At 42.2% G+C, this 23,452-nt stretch overlaps 1 protein-coding gene across 17 annotated transcripts; it reads left to right on the forward strand.

The window, feature by feature from the left end:
- Positions 1-1,611: 1,611 nt before the first annotated feature.
- Positions 1,612-23,422, forward strand: cnot1 (CCR4-NOT transcription complex, subunit 1; the record flags this gene model as incomplete). Of its 17 annotated transcripts, none has more annotated exons than XM_080475370.1 (49): positions 1,612-1,734; positions 3,571-3,869; positions 4,657-4,764; positions 6,110-6,208; positions 6,339-6,407; positions 6,499-6,553; positions 7,062-7,265; positions 7,374-7,542; positions 7,810-7,936; positions 8,019-8,129; positions 8,421-8,591; positions 8,688-8,815; positions 8,981-9,221; positions 9,387-9,506; positions 9,779-9,901; positions 10,003-10,154; positions 10,336-10,486; positions 10,615-10,828; positions 11,110-11,235; positions 11,972-12,096; positions 12,207-12,493; positions 12,576-12,654; positions 12,796-13,035; positions 13,124-13,264; positions 13,359-13,538; positions 13,758-13,874; positions 13,979-14,089; positions 14,203-14,280; positions 14,604-14,772; positions 15,095-15,249; positions 15,494-15,790; positions 15,954-16,094; positions 16,513-16,617; positions 16,777-16,896; positions 17,042-17,236; positions 17,389-17,531; positions 17,722-17,830; positions 17,962-18,131; positions 18,276-18,525; positions 18,604-18,852; positions 19,248-19,411; positions 19,538-19,655; positions 19,772-19,873; positions 20,081-20,254; positions 20,354-20,503; positions 20,606-20,786; positions 21,095-21,227; positions 21,335-21,469; positions 22,413-23,422. In XM_080475370.1, exons 2-49 carry the CDS (start codon positions 3,768-3,770, stop codon positions 22,489-22,491), a joined length of 7,167 nt encoding a protein of 2,388 aa, XP_080331496.1. In that variant the 5' UTR covers positions 1,612-1,734; positions 3,571-3,767. The 17 variants fall into 17 exon arrangements, with proteins under 17 accessions (XP_080331496.1, XP_080331499.1, XP_080331511.1 ...); XM_080475373.1 differs by having other exon boundaries at positions 18,276-18,507; XM_080475385.1 differs by having other exon boundaries at positions 12,576-12,653; positions 12,786-13,035.
- Between the last annotated feature and the right edge of the window lie 30 nt (positions 23,423-23,452).

Here is a 23,452-nt window from a genome sequence, read left to right on the forward strand (position 1 = left end):
TGAGAATCAAAGTGAGAACGTGCAAGCGGCCAGTAACCATCTTTCTGTGAGGCGAAAGTGCTGACCGCTACACAACTGTGTCACTGCCGCCCCAAATTCTGGAATCCAGAGAAGTATGTGCACTTTTGTTTTTCTTCTTGTCTCATAGATTTTTCTTTTTCTTTCTTTCTTTTTTACAATTCACTGATATTTCAGCCTGCAAGAGAATCCAGGGTGGGGTAGTGGTTAGCACACTCTACACACCAACACTGCTCCTGGTTTGAGTCCGGGCTTGGAGCCTGCACGTTCCCTTTTTGTTTGCATCCGTTTGATTTCCACCAAAAACGATTAGTATAGAAAAAACTGGCGACTCTAAATTGTCTGTGTGTCTGTTTTTGTTTCTTTCTTTGAACCTTTGATGGCTGATGACCTGTTCAGAGTGTATCCTGCCTTTGCACATATTCAGTTTTGATTGGCTCCAGCCCCTCCTAGCTCTGTTGGTTAAAGCCATAGAACTGGAGGTCCAAAGTCCGACTCGAGGACCCTTCATGGTCTATGTTGTTTCTTTGCATCTTTTCTGTCCTAAAATGTTACTTGGCACAAACAAACATATAAATACAATTCTGAATCCCTAGTTTGAACTAACGTTGTTTTACATGTTTGTGTAGCATGCATGAAAATGGTATGATCTCTGGTAAAATCCTATTCACATAAGCGGATGGGGCATTTACGTTTTCTTTTCACAGATTTTTGAGGACAAAAATCTGAATTATGAGAATAAAATCTGAATTCAGACTTTTGTTGTGTCAGAATTAAAATTAAAAAGTCTGGATTTTGTGATTTTAGTCAGACTTCAAAGTCAGACTTCAGTTTCTCAGATTTCCAATAAAGAAAACCCCTCTTTTTCTTTTTTTCCACACAATTCTTACTTTAATCTCAGAATTCCACTTTCAGTGAAAGAGAGAAAATGATTCTTTTCCAACCTCATGATTTTCTCATATTACTGATCACAGATTTTGAAGTGAAAGTCAAAGTGAGCTTTCTTGTCAATCTGACAAGACATGGCAGAATCAAACATTCGTCTGACTTGCCCTTCTATAGTGTAGACATACATCACCCAAAAATGAAGCTATAGACAAAAAAGAGAGTATCCAGAAGAGTGCAAAAATAATTAAATATAAAATCTTTTAATCTAAAATGTGCAAAATACAAGACAATGTAGGATTAAAATTAACTATAATTGCCTGGATAATGGATTCTGACTTTAATGTCAGGATTCTGAGAAAAAAAGTCAGAATTTTGACTTTAAGTTCAAAATTCAGATTCTTCCAGGGGCCCCTGACAAGAAAATCAGGAATTCTTTCCTCCCAAAAAATTCCCTCAAGATTCTAAAAGAAAAGCGTGGCTGTGATTGGGGGGGGAAAAAAGCTGAGTTTTGTTTCTCAGGAATTATACAGATAAGTCAGAATTCTAACTTTTCTTGGAGCTTTGAGGGGTAAAACCACTTACCGTATGTGTGTGAGAATGAAATGAGCGCGCGGGTCAGGTGTCCAGCGGCGGTCACCTTAAAACGTGTCGCGCGGATAAAGTTCACGCGCGCGTCTCCAACCGTGAGCGCGCAGCGGCGGTGACAGACGCCATTTTATTTTGAAACTCACACTGAGCTGGAGGCACGGCAGCTTTTCCATTTCGTTCAGGTTGTTGTGAGAAACGGGATAAGGGATGACGATCTGACGCACTTTCTGGGGGAGCACGGTGAGACTTCGGTTAGATTCTAGTGCGCGGAGGTCGACATGTTTGTCTCCGAAGCTCGTTAAGCAGCGAAGTGAACGCGGAGCGGAGCAGAGGGTTAGCTACTAGCACGGGGGGCGGCTACTTGCTGGGGAAGTACTAGCATGTTGGTCTCACCGATAAATTTAACATTTCACTTCTTGTTTTCATCCCAAGCCCGACATTTTCCTTTAACCAAATGAGTCCAGTTCACATTGGGACCAATATGAGACGCAAACACTTCTGTGCATCAAATTGTTGTTCCATGACTCCTGGTACTAGTCGGAGCCCGTCGAAATGAGCTAACAAGGTTAATGCTAACGTTAGCTGGCACGATCGCGTAAAAACAAACTTTCTCTGTCCTCGTGGCTTTAAAAGTGAAATAAATTTAAAGGTGCGACTTTATTAATTTCTTAGACCGTCAAGCATGTAGTGTAAGTTTGCAAATGTGCCGTTTTGATTGAATTTCCAGTTTCACACTCGCTAGCTCGAAACGCGCTCATGTTGCTAACGTTAGCTCTTCGCAAATGCTAATGGTAGCATGAGCTCGTAGCTTCGGAAGGAGTTGGTAACGTCCCAAGAGTGGATCATGTGTTATGTTTTGGTTGTTCTGATTATCTCTGAGATGTGTGTAAAGTAATGGAGTAACTTTGGTGGGTATAAAAGTGAATCCTCAATCAGGTTATTGGTAATGCTAGTTAAATTGATTAACATGTTGGCTACTGAAGGTAACTTAAACTTCTCCATCGCTGTTGTTTATCAGCGTCACGGTGATATTAGCTGGAGTAGTTAGCCAAACTGCCTCACTTCCCAATGGAATGTAGTCTATAAAGGATACGTTTGCCTCAAATCGCTTAATATACACGATCTACTAAAAAAAAGTACATTTATATGCATTACTTCGCGATTGGATCAGAACCCCCATTCACTAACCAACACTAGCATGCCCCTTTGTTCCGGTGGGTGACTCTTGAACATTATTAGTTAATGAGTTGTCAGAAATAAATTCGTGGTTGGGTGCTCTTGGTGCTCCGTGTTCGTGGTTTTATTGAAGGACTAACACGGTTTGATATCGTGTGCCTGCAGCTGGCGGTCCTGCTGAGGCCTAGTAGTAACACCAACTGCACGGCAAGTTTATGTAACTTTCAATAACTCGGGGAAGGTTTTGCAGGATCCCGGGAGCAATAACTTTTAGTGTCCAGACGTGCAGCTTTCCTTACTAGTGTAATGTCTTGGCACCTAATGTTAACTGTGTTTTTCAATGCACATTTCAGGTAGTTGTTCAACTAGGCCTCAAAGCCTGTCAGTGTGTCATTTGCGTTTTCTCGTCACTCAATAGTAAATATTGTCACTTTTCAAAGTAAACTTTCCAAAGTGTCAAGCAACACAAAAATGAACTGATTCTACGGATAGGCTATGATTTTGGTTAGCACTCATCGAAATTGTGGGAACATAAAATAGGATTAAAAGAAACCTGAACATAATAGTACACTAAGACACTAACCCCAATCATTTATAATTGGGCAATGTGTCTGTGTGATAGACCATAACTAAATAAACTAATCAGGTGAATAAATGCTGCATTTGTTTGTTTTCTTTCGTAATACAAAGCAAACCTGACTTGACTATTAATGCAACTGTAGTACATGAGAAATATATTTCCCTTAAAATGTTAACTATGTCATAAACAGATGTGTTTTATATGTTTCTTTAACGAACAGGAAGCCATTCTATTGGATTGAATATTCATGTGATGCTGCTGTTTCATGTGCAAAAAACACTTGCTTTGAAATGATTTTGTTTTCTCCTTTTTTCATTCAGATGGTGATCTTGATTTTAAACTGAAGGACTCTACAGAATAATACTGGGACCCACTGATCGGATTGCCTATTTGGAAGCCGACATTTTTCACACCTTTTGGGGGGGGGGAGCAGAAGTAACCTATCACTGAAGTGACTAAAGGGGAATAATGGTGATTTTGCGCCGTGCTCGGCCGCCTGCTTCCGCCCCAACCAGCAATGAATCTTGACTCGCTCTCGCTGGCTTTGTCTCAAATCAGCTATCTGGTGGACAATTTGACAAAGAAAAACTACAGAGCCAGCCAGCAAGAAATACAGCATGTAAGTGGCAATGGTGTTGATGTTGTTCTTATTATTACGCGTGACGGCAAACGCCTTGGAATAATTCAACACTGAGGAGGTTACACTTGTAAATTCAAGCTTTCTTACGTCAACAATAATGGCCTGACTGTTTTTGCTAATACATACATTAACACAAAACAGCAAGATGTGAAAACTAAAGCTGCTTTAAACTGTGTATTCGTCATACAGACCCACTCGGTGTCTGTCAGAAATGTTTCTCCACTTATGATCCAGATGATGGTGTAGTAAATGTACACTGTTGAAGAAGTGCTGTTAAATTCCAACGAGGGCACAGCACAAATAGTCTGGACTGTGAGATTATTGTTGATTCAGTCATACGTGCAGAAACACAGATTGTGACCATCGTGCACATATGCAGAGTCTTCAGAGTCCAGTGCCTTCAGAAAACCATTCTCAATGATTTGCAATGTTGTAGACATGTAAACAAAAAATCCAAAATGTAATGAAAGCGTTAACATTTTCACTGTTGTGTGAACAGTTGAATTTTTCATTCAGACTTTAAAATTTTTTTTTCCCCCTTCTTGCTAAAATGAAACATTTCCCAAGTGGCTTTCAGGGTGTATAAATCCGATATTTTAGAACAGATGTTTTACAAAGCAACTACAACAGTAAGAAGCTGTTTCACAGGATCACATATTGTTTAGATGAATAAAGGGAAAAGATATGATGCACTTTCTAAGTTATTCCTGAAAACTATTGACATACCAACATTTTGGGTCCTGATGTTTTCTGTTTGCTCCTGTAGATTGTGAATCGCCACGGTCCTGAGGCAGACAGGCATCTACTACGCTGTCTCTTCTCTCATGTGGATTTCAGTGGCGATGGTAAAAGCAGTGGCAAGGATTTTCACCAGGTAGATTTTCATTTATATGTCATTGTTTTTGGATTATATGCCCTCATGTTATGTCAACGCTATCAATCCACCCTTGAAGGGTATTTGAGTAACATCTTCTTAAAATATTTTGTGACGAATGTATTTAAAACTATACCCTCAATTTGAGCGCTTGAAATCAACATTCTAATGGCTGTAGATGAGCATTCCCTAATCAAAGTCTTTTCCTTTTTGAACATGTTTCAGTTCAATTTCATTATTTTGGGTTCCCTAAGTCTCAGTCTGTCAGTAATTTTCTTTGCATCTTGTCCAATCTGTAAGTTTTGTTCAAATTCCCCCAATCAGCGTTATCCTGAGTATTGGACATGATTCTGTACTAGCTTTTTGGACTGAAAGATAAAGGATCGATAAGTTAGTAAATCCAATAGCACTGTTTGACCCTTGAATCCCCAAACAGTTGCGTATCACTAAAGCAGTGATTTAATCACTTTGTGTTAGGATTTTCATTTAAAAACTTTGTCTCGGCTGATTAGTAATGACATGCATTGATGTGTCACATCGACATCCGGTCAGTGTGGCAGCAGCAATAAAAGCATGGACGAGCGAGTTAACTTATCAGTCCAGCGTGAAAGAAGGAATGAGGCACGTCATGGGAAGTGGGGTACTTATTGACTTGTATATTTAACAAACCAGTTACCTTGCCACTGAGGTGAACTGCTCGGTTCAGCAAACGCGCCATTGGCGTTTCACTCTTCAGTACTTCACTCTGCTGTGGGCTGACTGGAGCGTGACACGAAAGGAGTCGGACTGTCCTACTGGAAACGTAATATAAGGACATCAAAAAAACACCACACTCTCTGCATTTTGTTTGTAAACGAGCAATCACAGATTTCTGACGTCCACCAAAGGTTCACCTGGACTCCCAAAAAAAAGAATTTCCGGATCACCTCCAAAAGTTTATGGCATCTTCCATGGCCTAATATCTATCCGTGGTGAAAAATTTGACAATCTGTGAAGTAGTTTTGACATAATCTTGCTAACAGACATGCAGACAAATATATGCCAGTGATTTTATTACATCCTTGGCGAACGTAAAAAGTCGATCATTCTCTATTGGCTATAATTGGCCCATTAAATCGGTTGGGCCCAGGTATCGACCACTCTACAGATACAGTGTTAAAATATGAGATGCTTTACCCTAGAGCCTCTGTGTATCAGGGAAAAACCTGCATTTCATAAATCATCTTGACTTTCTTCTTCGAGTAGTGTGTGATTTAATACTTTTTGTTTTGACTCGTTTTCTTATCGTTTAACTCTTGTCTTTCCTTTCATCTTGCAATACTTTTTCCTTTTCAACTTGCCCAAGACACAGTTTCTGATCCAGGAGTGTGTGTCGCTGATATCAAAGCCAAACTTTATCTCGACTCTGTGTTACGCCATTGACAATCCCCTGCACTACCAGAAGGTAAGGAGCAGATACTGCAACATTCAACTTAATTGAATCCAAAGGCATTTCCCCCTGAAGATGGAGTTTGTGAGTTTCGTGTAATTGCAGCCAAACTCTGTTAAACTGTTTGACTTTAATTGTCTTTCAGAGTTTGAAGCCATCGGCCCACTTATTCACTCAACTGAGTAAAGTTCTTAAGCTCAGCAAGGTCCAAGAGGTAAGCCAACCCTGTACCAGGTTTTAAAAAAAGTTCCTGTTGTAAGGCAGGAGTGCATAGTTTAATTTTGTTTTCTTGATTTATTTCCAAGGTCATATTTGGTCTTGCTTTGCTCAACTCCAGCAACGCAGACCTTCAGGGTTTTGGTAAGTTGTTCAAGTAGAGTGTGATGAATGATTCATTAGAACAAATCCAAGCTTCAGTCCACTTGTTTCTCTCCCCAAATAATGATTCGATTTCCTAATAAGCTGTATCAAAAGTACAGAATTTGAAGCCATAATAGCATTCAATCTTTTACTGAAATTGAATATCCACACACCGTCAGTATCCACTGATAGTCTTCATCAATAAGTCTCTGACCATTGTAAACATTTATTCTGATCTTACTGCCTGATTAGAAGAGTCAATTCATCACTGGAGAGCTTTGTTTACTCTTAGTTCAGCAGAGTTACATAACAAATTGTTATATAACTCCACTCATATTCTATTTATTTTTTTAAATCATACTTCCTAGCTACATCTCTCTTGGCGAATAAAATGAGTAGCTGTGGTTCAACTCGATGTGATGACACATTGGTTTAATGGTGCAAGCAAAATCATTGGAAATGAGGTTGAGCTGACATGAGTATTTCTTTTTTTTTTTCATTTGTGCAGCTGCACAATTTATCAAGCAGAAACTTCCAGACCTCCTGCGGTCTTACGTTGACGCAGATCTTGGTGGAAACCAGGAAGGTGGCTTCCAAGACATTGCCATAGAGGTGTTACACCTGCTGCTCTCCCATCTACTGTTTGGCCAGAAGGGAGCTAGTGGGGTTGGGCAAGAGCAGATTGACGCCTTCCTCAAGACACTTTGCCGAGGTATAGTGACTTGAATCTTCAAGTGGAGGTGTTCACACATGGCTTGTACATATATGAACCTGTCGGTTTATTTGTGGTGTCTTTTTTTTTTTTTTTTTCCCCCCCCAGATTTCCCCCAGGAGCGCTGTCCTGTGGTGCTCGCACCACTGCTGTACCCTGAAAAACGGGACATTCTCATGGACAGGATCCTACCAGACTCGGGGGAGTTAGCTAAGACCATAATGGAGAGTTCTCTTGCAGAATTCATTCAAGAAGTCGGCTATGGCTTCTGTGCAAGGTGACATTTTGAAATAATTTAGAAATAACTACACATTGCCTATGTGTATGAAATCACTTCGTTCTGCTGTCCTTGTCTGCTAACAAATAAAGACCACCTGCAGTGCATTTAGACCAAACCAAATGAGACATTGAACATATGGGGAAGACAATATGTGCAGACATTGTGAAATTTGTTGTGCTCCTTGATAAAATGGTGATTAAAGTTGAACTGTAAATGCTGGATCAACTTGATGGACCATCGGGTCTGTTCCCTTGTTCTCCGCAGTCTGGACGAGTGCAGAAACATAATCCACCAGTATGGGGTGAGAGAGGTGACTGCTAGCCAGGTGGCCAGAGTCCTGGGCATGATGGCTCGGACCCACTCTGGCCTAACTGATGGCATTCCACTGCAGGTGAGGCTTGGCCCGTGCACCTAGAATTGCAATCTGTTTTTTTCAGATATTAATTTTTACTCATGGTTGTTTTCTCCTGCAGTCCATCTCTGCTCCAGGAAGTGGAATCTGGAGTGATGGCAAAGACAAAAGCGATGGTTCGCAGGCGCACACGTGGAACGTTGAGGTGCTCATCGATGTTGTCAAAGAAGTGGTGAGTGAACAGTCAAATATCGTCACTTTTTTCTAATGTTGTTTGATAGTTTCCACACAGCCTCTGACAAGTCTTGAGTGAATCTGATCAGTTTGAATGTACTGCATGATTTCGAGTTAAGGTTTCCGTACTGTGATTGACATTAGTCACACAGATCATCAGTACATGAACTAATCTTGTGCACACCATAGCATGCCACAAAAGTAATGCAGGATATTGGAAAAGTCTGTTTTTTTGTGTCTGACTATTAAACAGCTGCCGGAGTTTCAACATGTCTTTTTCTTAAATTAGAATCCAAACTTGAACTTCAAAGAGGTGACCTACGAACTGGACCACCCGGGATTTTTAATCCGCGACAATAAAGGCCTGCATATAGTGGTGTATGGTATCCAGAGGGGGCTGGGAATGGAAGTATTTCCTGTTGATCTCATCTACCGACCATGGAAACATGCCGAGGGACAGGTAAAAGGCCAAAAGTTAGGATTTCGCTATTGTGAAGTTGCAATATTAAGAGGACATGTAAGGTATTGATGCCTTTTTTTTTTTTTTTTTTTCCAGTTGTCCTTCATTCAGCACTCTCTGATGAACCTAGATGTGTTTTGCTTTGCCGACTACGCTTGTCACACTGTGGCCATTGACATTCTTAAGGCCCCACCAGAGGATGACAACAGGGAGATAGCTACATGGTATGCTGACTCACCATTTCAGAAGCTTCCTTTGCATTTAAGTTATGTGATTAGTATCGGATACACTTGATCTGTAGCAGCCCGATTAATGCAGGCTTCATTTGATGTGGCAATCTTTACTGATGCTTGAATGAGTTTTGACTGAGTCGCTCAAATTCATCACAGGAAAAGTTTGGACCTTGTGGAGAGTTTGCTCAGGCTGTCGGAGGTTGGCCAGTATGAACAGGTGAAGCAGTTGTTCAGCTTCCCAATCAAGCACTGCCCGGACATGCTGGTGCTGGCGTTACTGCAGATCTCCACCTCCTGGCACACACTGCGACATGAGCTCATCTCTACCCTCATGCCCATCTTCCTGGGCAACCACCCCAACTCTGCCATCATCCTGCACTATGCTTGGCATGGACAGGTTGGTGTTTTTAGATTTCAAGCCAGTGTGCCATGCTGCTCCTCTATTGTTTTTTTCCCCTTTTTTAGCTCATTCAATATGATCAGCTTTTCATTAGTATTTATCTCTTGATTTATTTACAGCCTTGAGAAATGCTTTTTCTGAAACCCTTGTTTTCCTGTCCAGGGACAGTCTCCCTCCATTCGTCAGCTCATTATGCATTCGATGGCTGAGTGGTACATGAGAGGGGAGCAGTATGACCAGGCCAAGCTTTCTCGCATCCTGGACGTTGCCCAGGATTTGAAGGTTTGTTATGATAAATAATATGAATGACATTACATAAGCACTTTGAACACAAAGCTGAAATACTTTTTTCACACGTAAATGTTTAATTGGGATTGCAGCTGAAAATTCACGCTAAAAATTTTCTTAACTCAAATGCACAAAAAATGTTGTGGTTATAGAGGCTTGATAGAGCTTCAAAAGTGAGTTGAATTTCCAGGGAAAAATTCATGACATGTTTCAAATTAAATGTATGCTGATTTCATTCTAACTTAGTTTTTTTCCTCCTTCTCTAGTCTCTATCGATGCTGCTAAATGGTACTCCATTTGCCTTTGTTATTGACCTTGCTGCACTTGCCTCTCGCCGTGAATACCTCAAACTTGATAAATGGCTGACAGACAAAATCAGAGAGCATGGAGTAAGTCCACATTTGTCTGACCAAAGTTTTATTTTTTGTATTTATATGGAGTCATTGTGAAGCATGGGGGTCTTAATGCAACATGTTATGTTCTGCACCAGGAACCATTCATTCAGGCGTGTGTGACCTTTCTGAAGAGGCGCTGCCCATCCATTATGGGTGGTCTGGCCCCCGACAAGGACCAGCCCAAAAGCGCCCAGCTCCCCCCAGAGACTTTAGCCACCATGCTGGCCTGCTTGCAGTCTTGTGCAGGGTGAGGCTGTTTATTGTTTTCAAGTCTGTACTTCTAAATCTTTAATCTCTGCGGGTCACAGTTTATTTGGCAGGGATATGTGATTTCCAGAGTGATGAGAATGATTAATGTATCTCATAATTATTAGGTATTTTTGAGTTAAGTTTCTATTTAAAACATTTTTCAAATGTCGCTTTCCCAGGAGTGTGTCTCAGGAGTTGTCGGAAACCATCTTGACCATGGTTGCCAACTGCAGCAATGTCATGAACAAAGCCCGTCAGCCACCACCGGGGGTAATGCCAAAGGGACGTGCTCCGAGCACCAGCAGCCTGGATGCCATCTCACCAGTACAGGTATCTTCACACAAACGCCTCAATGTACCTCTGTTCGCAAACTTTGAAATTACTTTTAATGCGTAAGATTATTGTGAATAAAATGCTGCATATAACATGAGGTACACCGGCTTCTCCTTCTGTTCTAGATGGACCCTCTGACTGGCATGGGATCGTTGAACTTGGGAGGAACGGCCACCTCCCACACTCAAAGCATGCAAGGTTTCCCAACCTCTCTAAGTTCAGCTTTCAGTAACCCCCAGTCGCCAGCAAAAGCCTTCCCACCACTCACCAATCCCAACTCCAGCACACCATTCGGGGGCATTGGCAGCCTCACCTCGCAGCTCCCCGGTATGGACACTGGTACTATGCTATTTAATTTCCTTTGAATACTAACACATTTACACTCATTTTACTAGCTGTAGTTCAGGAGGTAGAGCAAGTTGTTTTGAAGACCTCAAGGTTAGTGGTTGACATTACTCCAATAATTTGTTTTTCTACATATTTGTCTCAACATTTAGTGAAACTTAATCGTGCATGTTAAGCTCATGATACTTGCTCATATTAAGCTAAACTTATTGCACATTTCAAAAGGGAAAGTATTTCGGAGTTGATATGATCAAAGTTGTTTTGGCTACTTCTAGGTCCCTTGGGCTCGGGTATTGGTTCTGGTATTGGGTCTAGTCTGGGGATGCCAACAGTGAGCACGGATCCATTTGGCACCAGGAAGATGAGCACACCCGGCCTGAACCCGCCGACCTTTCAGCAGAGTAAGATGAAGGCCTGTAAGTGGTGGTGGTGGTATTGGTGTGACTGAGAGCCCTGCCCTGCGCTGCTCAGCTCTGTATTTCCTCCGTGCTGACAAAATCTATTTCTCATACACACATGTGTAATGATGTAATATCTAACTCTTAGAACTATAAATTTTGCTCACCTTTGAAAAAGCTTTTATTCGTTTTGAAATAACTTGTGATGCAGCTAATCAAGGAGGAAATACAGATCAGTCTTCCATTCCTCGTCTGCTTCTGCTGACAACCCCACTTTGTTATTGGTCTACTGTTGCGCAAGAAGTCTTCCTGAGTAATTCAACTGTCTTAATAAGAAATCATGTTCTTATACGATGGTTTGTGCCAATGTCATTCCTTAATGTAATGAAGTTTTAAGAAAAAAGCAGGATAAGCTCAACCTTCTAACTCTGCTGTTCAGATATTTGTATTTGAAACAAGCACAGTAAAGCAAAAGTCACAAGATTTCATTTAGCATTCCATTGACACAAGTTCCCATTTGGGTGGTGAAAAATAATTTGTATGTAGGGATAAAGTGGAAAGAGTCGGGGCAGTGATCCCCTTATTACTGGTTTTATCTCGAAGACGTCTCTTGGATGCCTTCTGACTCCTGATCGTATGATTTATGCTGTTGGTTGAATCACTGGGCTTAAGCTACATAACTAGCACATGGCATCAAATTGAAAGACATAACTTTGACGACACTACACTCTTTGTCCAGCTGACCTTTCTCAGGTGTGGCCAGAGGCAAATCAGCACTTTAGCAAGGAGATAGACGATGAAGCCAACAGTTACTTCCAGCGCATCTACAACCACCCACCTCACCCAACTATGTCTGTAGATGAAGTAAGTAATGGCGTGATCATGTTTGCTTTAGAAATTCAAATGTACTGAGTTTTATTTGTGCTTGGACAAATAAAATTTATTCCTGTGTTTTATGTTTTTTCCCTTTTTAGGTACTAGAGATGCTTCAACGGTTCAAGGATTCAACCATCAAGCGGGAGCGAGAAGTGTTCAACTGCATGCTTCGCAACTTGTTTGAGGAATACAGATTCTTCCCTCAATATCCAGACAAGGAGCTGCACATCACTGCATGTCTGTTTGGCGGCATTATCGAGAAGGGCCTTGTTACCTACATGGCCCTGGGCTTGGCCCTCCGATATGTTCTTGAAGCCTTAAGAAAACCATACGGATCCAAAATGTATTACTTTGGAATTGCTGCCCTAGATAGGTTCAAAAATAGGTATTAAAATGCTTCATGTTCTCAAAATTTGTTAATCACACACTCGGCCTGTAAATTCTGATGCATCTTTTATGGTTTTTAGACTAAAGGATTATCCTCAATATTGTCAACACCTGGCTTCAATTGCTCACTTCTTGCAATTTCCCCACCATTTACAAGAGGTAATCAGGTTTCCCTAATTTAGCCTTGTTTGCAATTCTCTCGTCTTCTCTCTGTACCAACTCTGAATTCAGAGAGGGGCCAACCCCTTCAGATAGATTAAATCTCCCGCTCTGTACCTTTCAAATATCCTGTGCGTGCAGTATATCGAGTATGGCCAACAGTCACGGGACCCTCCGGTGAAGATGCAGGGATCCATCACAACCCCTGGAAGTTTGGCCCTGGCACAGGTTCAAGCCCAGTCTCAGCAGCCTGCCGGCCTCAAACCGCCACAGCAAGGCCAGCCGAGCACCCTCGTCACCACCGCCACGACGACAACCACGGCAGCCAAAACGACCACCATCACGAGACCGACGCCCAGCAGCTTTAAGAAGGACGTGCCGGTGAGTTGCACGTTGCAAATGACCGAATCCCGTCTTACTGCTTTTGTCAATTCACCAAATTAATTCTCGTTCATCCAACTATTCTCAGCCATCTATAAACACTACCAATATTGACACGCTGCTTGTGGCCACTGACCAAACGGAGCGGATTGTCGAGCCTCCGGAGAATGTCCAGGAGAAGATAGCTTTTATCTTCAACAATCTTTCTCAGTCCAACATGACACAGAAGGTACAGAAAGAAACCAATTTTTAAAATCCAGTCACGCTTTGTTAATGATGTTTTGACAATTTCTAAAAAAAAAAATAAAAATGTTATCCCCCAGGTTGAGGAGTTGAAAGAGACGGTGAAAGACGAGTTTATGCCCTGGGTGTCTCAGTACCTGGTGATGAAGCGTGTCAGCATTGAGCCAAACTTCCACAGCCTCTACTCCAACTTCCTGGACACGCTCAAAAATCCAGAGTTTGTCAAGATGGTCCTCAATGAAACTTACAGGAATATCAAGGTAACTGTGTGATTCAGGAGCAACTTGAGTGCTAGAAGATGAAGTGTGTAGTGTTTCCATATATGGAATGGTCATCAGTTCAAGAATGTGGAAAAGTTTCAGCGCTTTATATGAGAGCCTCTCGCATCTCTTGTCCTGCTGTATTTTTGTTCCTGCTTGAAAAGGCTTCAGCACAACTGAAAAGCCACTAACGTTTGAATCTTTTTCTCTCCATCTCAGGTGCTTTTGACCTCGGACAAGGCAGCTGCAAATTTCTCTGATCGCTCCCTGCTGAAGAACCTGGGCCACTGGTTGGGCATGATTACACTGGCCAAAAATAAGCCGATCCTCTATACAGTAAGAATGTGACACAAGATTGTTTTACTGTGAAGTTGTTGTTGTTGTTTTTTTGTAAATCCCCTGTCTTGAAAGTCTGCTAAGTTGGTTTTCTCCTCTCCTAGGATCTGGAAGTCAAGTCTCTGCTACTGGAAGCTTATGTGAAAGGCCAACAGGAGCTACTTTATGTGGTTCCTTTTGTTGCCAAAGTTTTGGAGTCTAGTCTGCGGAGCATGGTAAGCAGCACAAGCCTGACCTTAGTTTCTCTCCATGTTGTTAATACTGCTTGATATCGGTGACTTTTGATTCCGTTGTATGATGTTCCTTCCATTCTTCCTTGGTGTTTTAGGTATTTCGGCCCCAGAATCCCTGGACTATGGCTATCATGAATGTTCTTGCTGAGCTGCACCAGGAACATGACCTCAAGGTAACGTTGCATATCAGTAAAGTCACAAAAGCTACAAAACTGAATTATGTAAGATAAGTGAATTATTGAGTTCGGTTCTGGCACAGAGTAGAATGTTGTTTTTTGGGTTCTCTTTTTCTTTTTTTTAGATTGGTTCAAATACATTTGCTGCATGACTGTTTTATTGAAGTCATAAGATTAACTCTGCTGTAGCTTGACCTCAGTTAAAATTGGGCTGATTACTTGAAGTAAATTTTTAAACATGAGGCCCAAAATGTCTTGTTTTCACTATAAAATTATTTGTACAAACATGTGCAATACTCTGCTTCTCCTGTTTCCTGCAGTTGAATTTGAAGTTTGAGATTGAAGTTCTTTGTAAGAACTTGTCTCTGGACATCAATGACCTGAAGCCGGGAAACCTGTTGAAGGACAAGGAGAAGCTGAAGAGCCTTGAAGAGCAGCTCTCTGCACCAAAGAAAGAAGCGAAACCTCCAGAAGAAATGATACCTGCAGGTAATTATTTCAGAATGTTGTGTTTATTTTATTTATTTATATAACTTGCATTTAAATCCTCTTCAGAATCTTTTGACATTTGCTTTTATACAAGAAAATGTAATAATTATAAGTATTGTGTGCTTTTTAATTAGACCAAACTGGATTGTTTTTGAAAATATTTTATACAAGCTTGCAAATATGTGACCGCTACCATTTTAGTTTGATTATAACCATGCCTGTTTTCAGTAAAGCAACTCTTCTGATTTTGTTGCGCGTTTGCTGTTTGTGTAATCTGCCTTTTCTCATGATTTTAATCAAACGAGCGTTTTGTGACCAACAGGAGACTTTGTTCCATTTGCAGCTCCTCCCTCGACCCCGGCTACTACCACCAACACTTGCACAACCACCGGGCCCCCCACGCCGCAGTTCAGCTACCATGACATCAATGTGTATGCCTTGGCAGGCCTGGCTCCACACATCAACATCAATGCCACCGTAAGTGTCAAGAAGTTGTGGATGATCTGTCCGCAGACAGCTTTGCAGGCTCAAACCGATGTGTGATCTCCTGATGGCTAAAAGAATTGCTGTGTTTATTAGTGCTGCTAATAACAAGAATAGTTACACTTAATGTTCTGTTTAATTTTGTGGTACATGCCGCAAGCAGTGCAGTCTGCTCCCCACTCGAGGTCCATGTAGCATCAGTTACTACATGTTCTCACACTTGTGTTCTTCTCTTCAGATCCCCCTGCTACAGGCTCACCCTCAGCTGAAGCAATGCATTCGGCAAGCAGTGGAGCGAGCGGTCCAGGAGCTGGTCCACCCAGTGGTCGATCGTTCCATCAAAATTGCAATGACAACTTGTGAGCAGATTATCAGGAAGGACTTTGCCCTCGACTCGGAAGAGTCCCGCATGCGTGTGGCTGCCCATCATATGATGAGAAACCTGACTGCTGGCATGGCCATGATCACCTGCCGCGAGCCGCTGCTTGTCAGCATTTCCACCAACCTGAAGAACAGCTTCAATGCTGCACTTAGGGTGAGCCTACCAGAATTCACCAGAGTACATTTTATGGGGTTGTATCTTTGTCAAGAAATGAGGAGAAAACTAAACATCTATACAACCTTTCAAATGAAAAAACCTTTCACTTTGTCTGACCATGATGTGGCCTTCATTTGTTTTAATTAATTTTTACACACAGGCACCAACCCCACAACAGAGGGAGATGATGGAGGATGCTGCAAACAGGATTGCTCAAGAGAACTGTGAATTGGCTTGCTGCTTTATCCAGAAGACGGCAGTGGAAAAGGCAGGCCCCGAAATGGACAAGAGACTAGCCACGGTGAGACTTGAACAGACTAAAACGTAAACGGACCATAAATCTATTTCGCTTTCCGAAACGTGATCTGTGGCCAGTGTTACTTCAACATGTACGAATCCCTAAGCCAGCTCAAATATTAATATTGTAGACTGCAATACTTAATTATAGATTCGATCATGGTTTCCAGCCCCAACACTGAGAGCCCAGGTAAATGTAGACAGAGATGGTTTTGTTCTCATTACAACTATTTAAAAAATAATGCATGTCACTCTTGAGTGGGTGCTAAGGATATGCACCACCACGGTGATTTAAGAGTACAAGTACACTGGCACCTCAAATTCATAGGTGACTCTTATGATGCACTGGGCTTTCACATGTTTTTGTTCCTTTTTGACAACATATGTATTGCAATGTATCTTGATCATTTTCCTGCTTTCAGGAGTTTGAGCTGAGGAAGCATGCTCGCCAAGAGGGACGTCGCTATTGTGATCCAGTTGTCCTGACATACCAAGCAGAACGTATGCCTGAACAGATCAGACTCAAGGTATAATGGAGAAGAGAGGGAAAGAAAACACTCCCCCTGTACAAATCAACACTGTTTTGCATTTGCATCAGTGCAATTGGATAATGATTCAATGCAATTTGTGATTGTCAACAATATGATGCATTTTTTCACCCGGATGTTCTTCCCTGTATATTTCAGGTGGGAGGAGTAGACCCAAAGCAGCTGGCTGTGTATGAGGAGTTTGCCAGGAATGTTCCAGGTTTCCTACCAAGTAATGATCTTTCCCAGCCCACTGGCTTCTTGGCTCAGCCCATGAAGGTACTTTTTTATTTTCTTCTTCCTCCTCGTGCAAGTTCTAAATTTGAAAAACATAACAATGCGCCATGTTGCTTAATGTTTGTGATCAAACCCAGAAATATCAAACTTAGTTGTTAATCTGACTTTCTCGTGCTCCAAATTTCAGCAACAGGCATGGGCAACTGATGACGTGGCTCAGATCTACGAGAAGTGCATGGCAGACTTGGAGCAGCATCTTCATGCCATTTCTCCGGCCCTGGCCATGAATCCCCTGACGCAGGCCCTGCGTAGCCTGCTCGAAGCTGTGGCTCTAGCCAGGAACTCCAGGGATGGCATTGCTGCACTCGGCTTACTGCAAAAGGTAAAGAAAGCATTACGGTTTTTATGCTAATGACAAGCAGCCACCTGTTTGTGGACAAGAGGATAGAAAAAGGTCAACAATTTTTGCATCACTACTCTGGACTATCCATGATTTATTTGAACAAAGTTTTTTTTTTTCTTTTCCTTCCCTAGGCTGTGGAAGGTCTTCTGGATGCCACTAGTGGAGCGGATGCTGACCTCTTGCTCCGCTATCGGGAATGTCATCTGCTTGTGCTTAAAGCCCTGCAGGATGGCCGTGCCTATGGCCCACAGTGGTGCAACAAGCAGATTACCAGGTGAGGAAAGACGTCATTACATAGATCTGCTGCTGTTTTTGTATAGTTTTCAGACTGCAAAAGGTGGTCCGTATCTTTTGACTGCTAAGAATTCATCATACCCTCGCTCGTTGCGGCTTGAGATGTGCTTTTTTTGGTAATGCATCGGGGGTGGAATACCTCATTTGCTTTACCTGCTTTTTGTTTACAGGTGTCTGATTGAATGCCGGGACGAATATAAATATAACGTGGAGGCTGTGGACCTTCTGATTAGAAACCATCTTGTGAATATGCAGCAATATGATCTCCACCTTGCACAGGTACAACTTAATCAGTCACTTTTTTTTATTACATAATTTATTTATTTGCCTTGTTTCTTATGCTGTTGGTAACATGAATATGTGACATAACACTTTATTTCTCATCACTTTTTTTAAATTTCTTCATCCAGTCAATGGAAAATGGATTGCACTACATGGCGGTTGCATTTGCCATGCAGTTGGTCAAGCTGCTGTTGGTTGATGACCGCAGTGTGAGCCATGTCACAGAAGCTGACCTCTTCCATACAATTGAGACTCTGATGAGAACCTGTGCACACTCCAGAGGCAGCGCACCCGAGGGGTACTTAACTACTTTTATTCTATTGGTTTTTTGCATGCAGTGTATGCTTTTGTTTTTAAATGTTTTTTTATTCAAAACAGCCAACCTTTCTTTGAAGTCCACGTGTTATTCATATCTTACTTTTTTCTCTACTTTAATCTCCAGACTTCCCCAACTGATGGATGTTGTTCGCTCCAACTATGAAGCCATGATCGACAGGGCTCACGGCGGACCCAACTTCATGATGCACTCCGGGATTTCTCAGGCGTCCGAATACGACGATCCACCGGGCCTGAGGGAGAAGGCCGAGTACCTCCTGCGGGAATGGGTCAACCTGTATCACTCAGCAGCTGCGGGCAGAGACAGCACCAAGGCATTCTCTGCCTTTGTTGGCCAGGTTAAAAATGAGTTATCAGTTAAGTCGAGTACCAATAATACAAAATATTTAGTGCTTTGGTGGTTGCTTGTGTTTACCTTCTTTTTTTTTGCTCAGATGCATCAGCAGGGCATCCTGAAAACCGACGACCTGATCACGCGGTTCTTTCGGCTGTGCACAGAAATGTGTGTGGAAATAAGCTATCGCGCTCAGGCTGAGCAACAGCACAACCCTGCGGCGAGCGCAGCCATCATAAGGGCCAAATGTTACCACAACCTGGACGCCTTCGTCAGGCTCATTGCTCTTCTGGTCAAACACTCTGGAGAGGCAACCAACACGGTGACGAAAATCAACCTCCTCAACAAGGTACAGCCACATAATGCTCCAGACTGATGGTAGATCGTTTTCAAACTTTTCATCATTATCATATGGAGTGCAATTTGATTGAGTTTCCACTGCTCCATTCTACAAAAACGCTTATTTTGATTTCATATATAAACTATTGTAGGGCAATGGTAGTTAGGTGGTCAAGGATAGGATATTTATAATAGCTTAAAAGTGATTTAATTGAGAATCACGTTTAAAATAAAGCTAGAAACATAATTTAGCTTTTATTTATTTAGATTAAGACCTCATCATTTAACTGAATATTTCTGCTCCTCTCTTCTGGAACTTCTAATGGTGTTATCTAATCTATGCTCAAGTTTTACAGTTCTCACATTAAAAGACTGGAGTTCAACTCGCTCTTATTGCGTTTTTAGGTGCTGGGTATTGTGGTTGGGGTCCTGATTCAGGACCACGATGTACGGCAGACGGAGTTCCAGCAGCTGCCATACCACCGCATCTTCATCATGCTGCTGCTGGAGCTCAATGCCCCAGAACATGTACTGGAAACCATCAACTTCCAGACACTCACTGCCTTCTGGTAGGATGTTACTAAATCCCACAGAGAAGTCCTTTCACTGTTTTAACATGGAGATGGATCAAAAAGTGCCAGTATTGTCTTTAAAATGGCGCCACTCAATATGTTTTAATACTTCTTGTATTCCAGCAATACCTTTCACATCCTGAGACCCACCAAAGCCCCTGGCTTTGTGTACGCCTGGCTGGAACTCATCTCTCATCGCATCTTCATTGCCAGGATGCTGGCACACACCCCACAGCAGAAGGTATTGAATAAAACTGTACTGGTACATGAGCAGGCATTTTATGTTCTTGAAGGACATGGTTTACATCCCATTATTAGATTTGAGTTGTGTTAAAATGACCCCAAAATGTCTTCCAGGGTTGGCCCATGTATGCACAGCTGCTGATTGATCTCTTTAAGTTTCTTGCCCCATTCCTGAGGAACGTCGAGCTGAACAAACCTATGCAAATTCTTTACAAGGTGAGTTCTGTCTCGGATGTTTTAATAATTTAAAGGAACTTGTATTGAAACTTTTGCCTATGAAGAAATGAAAGCTTAACGTGTCTCCTTTTGATTGTCCTGCCATTTATTTCCTTAATGACAAATTCACACCGCCGAAAGCGGTTATCTATAACAAAAATGTTACACAAATCTTTTTCTCCGTGTTTGTCCCCATTGGTCGTTCAGGGCACGCTGCGGGTGCTTCTCGTCCTGCTGCATGACTTCCCAGAGTTCCTCTGTGATTACCATTATGGCTTCTGTGATGTGATCCCACCCAACTGCATTCAGCTCCGCAACCTCATCCTCAGTGCCTTTCCACGCAACATGAGGCTTCCTGACCCTTTCACGCCCAATCTCAAGGTAAATACGAACAGAAGCCACGATAAAATCACAGGTGGAGAAGATACTTTGATTTAAAGGCTTAAGAAAATCTCTTATTTTCTGCAACCCTTACAACAGGTGGACATGCTGAGTGAGATCAACATTGCTCCCCGGATCGTCACCAACTTCACAGGGGTGATGCCCTCTCAGTTTAAGAAGGATCTGGATTCGTATCTGAAGACGCGCTCGCCAGTCACTTTCCTGTCTGAGTTACGCAGTAACCTGCAGGTATGCCGACGGGTCATTTCTCAGTCCCGAGTATAATGGAGACCAACTCTTCAATAACCAGCTCTAATGATATACAAATGCTTGTTTCTTTTTGCCTCCTAGGTGTCAAATGAACCAGGAAACCGCTACAACATCCAGCTGATAAACGCTCTAGTGCTGTATGTCGGTACACAGGCAATTGCTCACATCCACAACAAGGGAAGCACCCCTTCCATGAGCACGATCACCCACTCTGCACACATGGACATCTTCCAGAACCTGGCGGTGGACCTGGATACTGAAGGTAAGAAGGCAGCATAAAACTCTCTTGTAAAAAATGAAAACGGTGGTAGCTTTATTCCCAGTAATTCAGAACAAACTAAAGTCAATATCCCACATCTTCATGGGCATGAGTAGAGAAATTACTAGGTAATGCGTCATCAATGTTTCACTCGACTCTGAACAGGATAAGTGGTATAGAAAATGGATGGATGTTGTCAAAATGCCCAAAATAAACAAATCTTCAATTTCACATCTTTTTGACGTCTGTGGATAGGACATGTTGAAAGTTACGTGTGTATATCTTCAACATTTCTTGCCTTGTCCTTCCAGGTCGTTACTTATTCCTGAACGCGATCGCCAATCAGCTGCGCTACCCCAACAGCCACACACACTACTTCAGCTGCACCATGCTCTATCTGTTCGCTGAGGCCAACACTGAGGCCATCCAGGAGCAGATCACCAGGTGAGGCAGTCGGTGTCTTCTGGGGGGGGGGGGGTGGTAGCAGCACTAGCACTAGCACTCCAATCTCAAGAGCTGAAAGGTTAAAGGTTTTTTTTCTTGTTTTGCAGGGTTCTGTTGGAGAGGTTGATTGTGAACAGGCCGCATCCATGGGGTCTCCTCATCACTTTCATTGAGCTGATCAAGAATCCCGCCTTCAAGTTCTGGAGCCACGACTTTGTGCACTGTGCCCCCGAGATCGAAAAGTAGGTTTCCTGCTCGACTCTCCGATGTAGTCGTGCCTGCAATCACAGTGCTTGTTAGCAGCACTGACAGCCAATAATAATTGTTTCCTATTAGTCAATTAATTGGGTAGCCTTGTAATAAATTTTTCTCAAATTGAATTTCGACCTCCAGTCTCACTAGAAGGTCTATAATTTTTCTCTATTACTGTGTAAATCCTGATAGTTGGCGCTTCTGAACCAAACATTGCACAATCCCCTGTAGCCGCAATGAGATTAGAAGCAAATAAATGGAAGTTCAACACCTCCAGACGACCGCCGCTTGCAACGCTGCATCTGATTGTGGCTCTTTTTCCTTATCGACTTCAGTCCGGCCCTCCCACCGTCACCATCGTACTTATTGACTTCCTCCTCTCCTTTATCTAGATGTAGAGCATCATCCCATTGGATTGAATGCCAAAAGGTCATTTTTAAAAAAAAAAAAATGCTTACATAAATGAGCCTTAATCTCCAACTTTGTTAAAAACCGCTAAACCAAATCATCAGATCATTTGTCGTGGAGACCTCGGAAACTGAAATCCACTATAAAATACTTAAACATTTCATGATGTATATATTTTTTTCTTTAGGCTCACATTATTTTCCCAGCTTGTTTTCTAGTTCCTTTTTGTTCAGATTAACAATAAAGCATCGTTTGTGGCTTCTCGGGACAAAATGAGGATTTTCAGGCTTCATCTCAAACTATTTAAAATATTTACAAACTACTGCAGTTTGAATTGTTTGTGTTCTTTAAAGAGTAAATTATGATCTATACATGATCAGCATGTTTTCTCGGTGAACGTTTTTCTAATGAGAAAATGAAATAACTTTTAGATCCAGTTTCCTGTTTTGGGGAAAAAGTGGTTGATTCCGAAGTGGTTTCGTCTTCACTGACTTCTTGTGGCGGTCTCTCTCTCTCTCTCCTCAGGCTGTTCCAGTCAGTGGCTCAGTGCTGCATGGGACAGAAGCAGGCGCAGCAGGTGATGGAGGGCACCGGTGCCAGCTAGCCTGTGTACCAGCCACTTTGTAGCCCTCGGGAGAGACGCCGTGGCCTTGACCCACCCCATCGCACACTCACACCTTCCTCTTTACTGTCGGCACTGGATAAACTGGCACCCACAGTGGTTTGAAACGTGGATGAACGGACTACTGCTCACGGATCTGGAGTTCCCAGTTTATTTGTTCTTTTTTTTTTTTTTTGTTGTTGTTGTTGATCACTTGGGGGGCCGATTTGAGATGACTGGATTGAGGACATGACATGCTGTTAAATATACTTTTTGATGCTTTGATGTAAATATTGAAAAAAAAAAAAAATGAAAAAAAAGGGAGAACAGGGGAGTAGACAAGTGGAGAGCAACGCACATGTCAAACTGAAATGTATCCTGATATGTAAAGACATCGAAACAAAATTTTCACTCGCTACCAAAGTCCTTGGTTTGCTTCCCTCCCACAGATTCTCTGTTCACTTTTTTAAAAAAATTTTTGTTCTTTGCGTTGAAAGGCTGAATGGTAGGCGATCGAAGAAAGCTGCCTGCTACTTTGAGTTGATTCCTTTTTATCCCCACGTGGGATGGCAAGATGCAGTTCGGTCTCCCGGGTGAGGTGGGGGTGGGGTGCGGTGGGGGGGGGTTTCCGCTCTTGTGTTGGCGGAGGTTATTTGCGGATCGTTTGTCCATTTCAAACCGGCTCTGGAAGTCTCTCCCTGGCACCTGTAAAATTGTGCAGAAGTGATGGCGACATCAAATCTTGACAAATTGTAAAAAGACCCAAATTGAAGAACAATAGAAGGACCAATACAGCCCATTTTGTAACATTTTGAATGTTTTGTAAATGTATTGGTCCGTGTGTTGTATTTTGTAGTCCTTTCTAGTTTGCCTTTAGTTCTTGCTACTTAACTGCAGTATGCATACATACAGGAAATAAAGCATTCAAACTGCAAACGCATCCATCTTCTTTCAAGCTGATAAA

This window comes from Lipophrys pholis (assembly GCF_963383615.2).
Source record: "Lipophrys pholis genome assembly, chromosome: 11".
Classification (NCBI taxonomy): Eukaryota; Metazoa; Chordata; class Actinopteri; order Blenniiformes; family Blenniidae; genus Lipophrys; species Lipophrys pholis.